Source organism: Triticum urartu, chromosome 7A (assembly GCF_056163025.1).
Source record: "Triticum urartu cultivar PI428250 chromosome 7A, HENAU_Tu73, whole genome shotgun sequence".
Lineage (NCBI taxonomy): Eukaryota > Viridiplantae > Streptophyta > Magnoliopsida > Poales > Poaceae > Triticum > Triticum urartu.
Genome location: NC_141879.1, coordinates 675,416,245 through 675,424,649, shown reverse-complemented (window position 1 = coordinate 675,424,649; position 8,405 = coordinate 675,416,245). Strand labels below are relative to the sequence as shown.

At 48.8% G+C, this 8,405-nt stretch overlaps 1 protein-coding gene across 1 annotated transcript; it reads right to left on the bottom strand.

The window, feature by feature from the left end:
* Positions 1–5,944: 5,944 nt before the first annotated feature.
* LOC147961363 (uncharacterized) lies at positions 5,945–7,355 on the bottom strand. Its single transcript, XM_087534770.1, has 2 exons — positions 6,356–7,355; positions 5,945–6,261 (listed from the first exon to the last, which is right to left on the bottom strand). Exons 1-2 carry the CDS (start codon positions 7,245–7,247, stop codon positions 5,945–5,947), a joined length of 1,209 nt encoding a protein of 402 aa, XP_087390896.1. The 5' UTR covers positions 7,248–7,355.
* Between the last annotated feature and the right edge of the window lie 1,050 nt (positions 7,356–8,405).

Genomic DNA, 8,405 nt, shown 5'->3' with positions numbered 1-8,405 from the left:
GAATCTTGAGGGCGAGATTCATCTTAAGGGGGTAGGTTTGTAACATCCCAAATTTTCAATTTGGAATGTTATACATTAGGTCATCATGCATACCATATTTTATTTTGATTTTGGTTTTGATCCTAGAAAATCCTAAGCAACTCAAGGACCCACGGAGAGAGTTGGGGATTTCGTTATTTACATATTTGAGTTTTCTCAAATTATGTAAACAGGATCATTTGATTTTATTTATTTTATCATCAATTATTTCTATTACAAAAATATGAGAGAGGGAATAAAATGACTTTCCCAAAATATAGAAATATTGAGGATTTAATAAAAAAATCAAATAAGATTTATTTCGGAGTTTTTCGGTATTTTTATTTGAATTTAGGAAAAATGCGCGTTTTTCAAAGTTGTAGTTTGGGCCCAGATAAATGTTGACTTTATCGGGCTTGATTTTAGAAACCAGGCAAAATTTATTTCGTGATTTTTGGAGTCCGTTTAGTATTTCTTTTTATTTTTCTTCCGAGCGGAATTATTTAAAAAAAACGCTCGGAACCGACTTTGGGCCGTACTCGGCCAGGACACCGCCGGCCAAGGCTATATAAGCCGCCGCCCCGGGGCCTGAAAGCCCAGCCGCCAGCCGCCCCTGCCCTAACCCTAGCCGCCGCCTCCAGCCGCCGCCGCCCGCCGCCGACTCGCCGGAGCAACGCGCCGCCCGAGGTTCGCCGCCGCCTCGTTTTCCGTGCTGTTTAATTTTTTTTTCTGTTCGTCGTTTTTCTTTTTCGTCGGATTTCTCGCGGTTATTTTCTGATCGCGATTTCTGATCCGATTTTTGTTTTAGTATAACTTTTCGCTCGTTTATCGGAATCAGGCGATTCAAGCGCCTGGAGTTTCGTCTCGAAACCCTCTTTCCGAATAATCAACTTAAACATGTTTTTGCTACTGTAAAATTTGCCCTAGATCCAGATTACTAGAACGAAGTTGTTTTCTTTCGCCGTTTGATTTTCTTTTGCTTCGTTCGATTTGATTTTTTTGCCAACCAGGGTTCTTAAGTTGAACTTTCTGGTTAGATCTTCTATTTGAGTTTTAGCTGTGCATTAGATGAGTACTTATTGTATGCTTGTTGTTTGTCTGCGATAGAATATCTGGAGTGCGCCGCCTGTTACTTCGAATCTCTAGGTTTCGCGGATCATCAGCAAGGCAAGTAACACTTTGATCATACTTTTTCTACAACCCAGTTTTATTGCATTAGATCAATCCTCACACCTTGCATGATTAGGATCTAATTAAATTGTGGGATGGGAAGTAGATGAGGTAGTACCTATTACCTGTTTATTATCAAACCTTTGGGAGTTACTTCTACGTTTGCTTATTATGCCATGCTATGCTAGTAGACGTGGATTGGGTGAGTGATATCCATGACAGATGTGAGATTGTTAATTAATGGTTTATCTAAGGTGGCAACCTAACACACATCTGGATGGATTGAGGCACCTGGGGTTTCCAGGACTTGCCTGTTTTCTTTTGGACCGCCACCCAGGCTCAAAGGGATCATGAGATTATTCATACTAGAAACTTCCGTGTGCAGCCACAAGCCATTATGGGCTCTGGCATAGTTGACTAAGTTGTGCGAACTCTTACAGTGGTAGACTAGCAGATGTAGGGGTTGTAGGTGGTACGGTCTACCCGATCGTAAGGTGCTAGCGCTTCTGAAAGACTATGTCTCGGTCATCCGTTTCTCAAACACCCTGTACTGCGAGAAACCAAACGGAGGCGATCGAGTCTTGTGGGGAAAAGTGCGCAAACCTCTGCAGAGTGTAATAAACTAATCATGATTAGCCGTGTCCCCGGTTATGGACATCTTGAGTATCTAGTACCTGGATTTTCATGTAAATCTCAACATGTTACTCTAAATTAATTTTGATGGGTTTTAATGATGTTACTTTAATTGGGATTGAGAATGCTGTCAACCATTCTCAATGTTTAACAACCACCATGATAGTAATTAATTTTATTCCTTTGAAGTAGGGAAAAATTGGCTTTACGCAAAAACTGTAACCATAGAGCTTTCCACCAGCCAAATATGCATATAGTATAGTTGTTGCATTCCATTACTCTCTATGTGTTACCTTGCCAGCATATTCCATGTGCTGACCCGTTTTCGGGCTGCAACGTTAATGTTGCAGACTTTTCAGATGACGATTAAGGAGCCTTTAGGTCGTGGTTCTATACTCAGTGATGCCGTTGGAGTTGATGGACTCACTTATCTTTCAAGCCTTCCGCTGTTATCGTTATTAGATGGCCTTAAGCCATATTTATTGTAATAAGTTCTCTTTTGAGACACTCGATGTAATAAGTGTGTGATTGCTACTCTGCTATAAATCCTCCGAGTACTGTGTGGTGTCAGCATTACTGATCCAGGGATGACACCGGAGCACAGAGATCAGACTGTTTGAGGTCTGGTCGCTACACTTATATCGCCCAGAACTCACTTGTGTTCTACTCGTGCATATAACATCAACATATAAAACCTAGGCTCGGATGCCACTGTTGGGGAACGTAGTAATTTCAAAAAAAAATTCCTACACACACGCAAGATCATGGTGATGCATAGCAACGAGAGGGGAGAGTGTGATCTACGTACCCTTGTAGACCGACAGCGGAAGCGTTGTGACAACGCGGTTGATGTAGTCATACGTCTTCACGATCCGACCGATCCAAGCACCGTTACTCCGGCACCTCCGAGTTCTTGGCACACGTTCAGCTCGATGACGATCCCCGGTCTCCGATCCAGCAAAGCGTCGGGGAGGAGTTCCGTCAGCACGACGGCGTGGTGACGATTTTGATGTTCTACCGTCGCAGGGCTTCGCCTAAGCACCGCTACAATATGACCGAGGTGGAATATGGTGGAGGGGGGCACCGCACACCGCTAAGGAACGATCACGAAGATCAACTTGTGTTCATGGGGTGCCCCTTGCCTCAGTATATAAAGGATAGAGGAGGAGGAGGCCGGCCAAGGCAATTGGTGCGGCCAGGATGTGGAGTCCTACTAGGACTCCAAGTCCTAGTGGGAGTCCACCAAGAGGGGAGGAAGGGAGAAGGAAGTGGAGGAGAAGGAAAGGTGGCCGACCCCCTTTTCCCTAGTCCAATTCGGACCAGAGGGGAGGGGGGGCGCAGCTGCCCCTTGGCCCTTTCTCCTCTTCCCACTAAAGCCCATCAAGGCCCATTGCTTCTCCCGTAACTACCCGGTACTCCGAAAAATACCCGAATCACTCGGAACCTTTCCGATGTCCGAATATAGTCGTCCAATATATCGATCTTTACGTCTCGACCATTTCGAGACTCCTCGTCATGTCCCCGATCTCATCCAGGACTCCGAACTCCTTTGGTACATCAAAACTCATAAACTCATAATATAACTGTCATCGAAACCTTAAGCGTGCGGACCCTACGGTTCGAGAACAATGTAGACATGACCGAGACATGTCTCCGGTCAATAACCAATAGCGGAACTTGGATGCTCATATTGGCTCCTACATATTCTACGAAGATCTTTATTGGTCAGACCGCATAACAACATACGTTGTTCCCTTTGTCATCGGTATGTTACTTGCCCGAGATTCGATCGTCGATATCTCAATACCTAGTTCAATCTCATTACCGGCAAGTCTCTTTACTCGTTCCGTAATACATCATCTTGCAACTAACTCATTAGTTGCAATGCTTGCAAGGCTTCAGTGATGTGCATTACCGAGAGGGCCCAGAGATACCTCTCCGACAATCGGAGTGACAAATCCTAATCTCAAAATACACCAACCCAACATGTACCTTTGGAGACACCTGTAGAGCTCCTTTATAATCACCCAGTTACATTGTGACGTTTGGTAGCACACAAAGTGTTCCTCCGGCAAACGGGAGTTGCATAATCTCATAGTCATAGGAACATGTATAAGTCATGAAGAAAGCAATAGCAACATACTAAACGATCGGGTGCTAAGCTAATGGAATGGGTAATGTCAATCAGATCATTCAACTAATGATGTGATCCCGTTAATGAAATGACAACTCTTTGTCCATGGTTAGGAAACATAACCATCTTTGATTAACGAGCTAGTCAAGTAGAGGCATACTAGTGACACTCTGTTTGTCTATGTATTCACACATGTATTATGTTTCTGGTTAATACAATTCTAGCATGAATAATAAACATTTATCATGATATAAGGAAATAATAACTTTTATTATTGCCTCTAGGGCATATTTCCTTCAGCAGGAAATGTCACTAGAAAGGTGATACAATTCTAGAAAGAAATCTTTGATCTTATGTTTAAGGGTGTGCCAGAACTTGCGGTAGAACCCAGGACCAAAGCCATCTAGTCCAGGACTGGCCGATTGGTTCATGGAAAAGAAGACAGTGGCTATTTCGTCATCAGTGAAGGGGTCAGCCAGATGCCGGAGCTGAGGAAGGGGGGAAGGGTATAGGTCGTCAAGGTTGAAAGCCCAGGATGGGTTGAAAGCTATACCCAGGAGCCCAGAGTAGAAGTCGGAGAGAATGTTTGATTTATCAGCATGGGAAAAAATTCTGAGCCATTGGAAACAAGGACGGAAATTTTGTTCTTTCGAAGCCGAGCCGAGGCAGAGGCATGGAAGAAGCGGGAATTTTCATCTCCGTCAATAGTTGTGCGGATTTTCCCCCTGTTGGATCCAGTGGAGGGCTTTTTCATGGATAGTGCGCTGGAGAACTTTAATAACAACCCGTCTAAGAGAGATTTCTGGTAGGGAGAGGAACCTGGATTCCTCAATAAGGTCGAGGACAGAGATAATGGTTTTGCAGTTACTTTCACGAGTGGAGAGGGGGACAACGAGACGTTTCCATTTTTTCAGCGCCGAGCGTGAGCGTTTGAAAGCAGTTGTCAGAGCGAGAGCGCGAGTAGGACGGTGAGGGGTTGAAGCCCAGGCGTTCTAGATAATGGAGCGGCAGCTAGGTCTTATGGCCCATCTATTTTCGAAACGAAAAAGCGCGAGGCGGGGAATGTTAGTGTCGATAGAGATGAGCAAGGGAACGTGATCGAAAACGAAACGGGTTAAGGAAGCTAGGGTGGTATTTGGGAAGAGAAGATCCCAGTCTGTATTAATGAAAATGCGGTCAATCCTCTCGAGAGTAGGTTTATCTCGTTTGCTAGACTAGGTAAAGCTACAGTCGAGAAGTGGGAGTTCGATGAGAGCGTTAGAGTGGATGAAAGCATTGAACAAGTCCGCCTCAGACTGCCTGAAGCTGTCCGTGTTTTTATTGGAAGGATGACGCAGCAGGTTGAAATCGCCAAGGATAATCCTGGGAGTATTAAGAGGAGGGGCGTGGGTAGCAAGTTCGATTAGGAAGTCGGGTTTTTGAGCATGATCAGTGGGAGCATAAACATTATTGGTGACAGCCAAAGGGTGGGGAGAGGCCAGGGAAGTGATCATTGAGGTCTGGGTAAAGAGGCCAGCATCCGTGTGAAGAAGAGTGAGGTGATCGGAGGAGAAAGAGGAGACTATGCCACCGGCTGAGCCAATGGAGGGGAGCGTGTGGATAAGGTCGAGGTGACGGGGGATAAAACTCTTCTGCTTAAGGGGCGGTTAACTTGGTCTCTTGAAGAAAACAGGCATTGGGGTTAATTGCAATGAGCTCAGATAGGACATCGGAGCATTTTTGGGACTGGCCAAGGCCACGAACGTTCCAACAACAGAAGCTTAACTTGACATTACTCATGGAAAAGGTTTTGGCACCCCCATGCAGGCATGGGAAGAACATGAAACCAACGATTACAAGTAGCAAAAGGGACGGGGAGGCAAGCACCCAGAAACTCCTTGGGCGCAACTAACTGAATTAAAACGAAGCCATAAGGGCAGATAACGCCTAAGTAGAATAAGATAGGGCGGCCTTGGCGAGGGGCTGTCATCTTGGAGACCCGTCTGATGATCATGGAGCGGCCAAAGACACCTCTGCAATTTCCTCCAGCTTAGCACCGCAAAGAGTAGCAATGCCAGCCAGGGCAGCGGTGTCGAGCATCAGCTCCTCCGGCACGCTGGTGAGGCTAGAGACATCCAGGGCAGTGACGAGGTCGGCGGAGGCAAGCTTGAGGTTGAAGCGACGAGCTTTGACGTTCATGGCCTTGGTGTTCATGTTGACAAAGGCCGCACCTTCCTTCTCAGCTAGGCGGCGGCTGCGATGAGTCTTGGCCGCATCCATGGCTCTCTTCTCAGCCCCACATGCGCGAGGAGGGTGGCCTCGTGGTCCTGGGCTGTGATAGGGGCAGGATTTCAACAGGCGTGTTAGCAGCAGAATGAGATCGGGGAGAGGACGGCGGGGAAGTGGGGATTAGCTCATTACCAGAGACAGCAGATAGAGCAGAGCCGACGCCGAGAAGCTCAAGCGAGGAGAAGGAGTTGGACACCTCCATAATGGGCGAGACAGCAAAGGTGTCGTCCTCCTGATTTGGCAAGTCATGGGAGCTGGAGTGATGGTCATTGTCGGGGTGGAGGTCACTGATGTCGGGGAAGAGGGGGTCGTTGGCGCGTGCTGCTGCCAGAGGGAGCAGCGGACCACCGACCAGCGGCTGGAGGAAGTTGATGCGGGTGGTGGGGGGCGAGGCGTCGCGCGGCGGTGGTGGGGGCATGTGGTCGGAGGAGTGGGAGTCGTTGCAGGGGCTACCCGGCCCGCAGGTCCATCTCCAAGCGCCATGGCCGTGGGGGCCACGGGTGTTGTCGTCGTCGGCGTCGTCTCCGAGAGGGATGGAGAGATCCTTGAAAATGGCCCACGTCTTGATCCTTTGGAGCTTGACATCCACTATTTGGGAGGGGGGCAGGCGGAGGATGCAGCCGTCCGGGGTGGCGTTGTTGCTCTCGACACGGACGAAGGCGCGAACGACCGTGAAGTCACCAACGACGAGTGTGTTTTGGTCGATGCAACACAGGACCCCGAAGTGGCCGAAGACAAAGTTAGCGCCTTGAGGGTGCCACAGCTCAAGGGGAAAGTTAGTAGCCTCGATCTCCACCAGGCGATCGTAACGCGTGGTGGCGCGGTTGTCGGCCTCCTCCGGACGGAAGAGGGTGATGGTGACTCCGGCGAAGACAGCAGGGAAGAACGCCATAGCGGCCTCCCTGACCTCATGGGAGTCGAAGACGATGAGGGCCGCGCAGCTAGTGGTGGCGGCAAAGTGGAAGGTGGGGAAGTTGGCGTGGTGGTCGATGGCACGCCGGATGAGGTCGTAGGGCTCAACCATGACTGCGTCAAGGTGCACAAAGTAGAAATGACCGATGTCATGGATGAGCCTTGAGGGGACGAAAATGTCGGGGTAGGTTGAATGGGCGCGGCCTGGGGAGGATGCTGATGAAGAGGACGGCAAGGCGGAGCGGACTGGTCCGTGGATGCCGGAGGCCGCATCTGAGGGCACCTCCGAGCCCTTCATGGAGGAGGAGTCAACGGGGCGCTGAGAAAGCGGCGTGGAGTCCCCATCTGAGGAGGTGAGGGAGGCCGCCGGAGCGAGGGGGGCGGGCAGTGGGCGGATGGAGAGAAGGTGGGAGCCGATGCAGAGGGTGTTGGGTTCGTCGACGGGGCCCTTGGTAGCCGAGATGTTGGCGGAGCTGGCCATGGAGGATGGGTGGCTAGGGAAGCGGAGGCGTTGGAGAGCGAGAGGGAGGTGGGATGAGCAGTTGAAGCTACGGTGGCCGGAGCAGCCGCAGCGTGAGCTGCTGATACGTCTCCGTCGCATCTACTTTTCCAAACACTTATGCCCTTGTTTTGGACTCTAACTTGCATGATTTGAATGGAACTAACCCGGACTGACGATGTTTTCAGCAGAATTACCATGGTGTTATTTATGTGCAGAAACAAAAGTTCTCAGAATGACCTGAAACTTCACGGAACGCCTATTCGGAAATAATAAAAAATCCTTCCAAAAGATGAAGACCAGGGAGCCCACACCCTAGCCACGAGGGTGGGGGGCGCGCCTGCCCCCCTATATGTCTCTAACGTATCTATAATGTTTTATTGCTCCATGCTATATTATCTACTGTTTTGGACTATATTGGGCTTTATTTTCCACTTTTATATTATTTTTGGGACTAACCTATTAACCGGAGGCCCATCCCAGAATTGCTGTTTTTTTTTTGCCTATTTCAGTGTTTCAGATAAACGGAATATCAAACGGAGTCCAAACGGAATAAAATCTTCGGGAACATGATTTTCTCACCGAACGTGATCCAGGAGACTTGGACCCTGCTCCAAGGAATAAAAGAGGCGGTCACGAGGGTGGGGGCGCCCCCCCCTAGGGCGCGCCCCCCTGCCTCGTGGGCCCCTCATTGCTCCTTCGGCGTACTTCTTCCTCCTATATATACACACGTACCCCAAACGATTAGAAGAGGAGCCAAAAACATAATTC

What these genes read in the sequence shown, in the direction of transcription:
- LOC147961363 (XM_087534770.1), bottom strand. Translation starts at nt 7,247, where the DNA reads ATGGTTGAGCCCTACGACCTCATCCGGCGTGCCATCGACCACCACGCC. An exon ending in TGCTCTATCTGCTGTCTCTG is followed by an intron (nt 6,262 to 6,355) that starts GTAATGAGCTAA and finishes ATCACAGCCCAG; the next exon opens with GACCACGAGGCCACCCTCCT.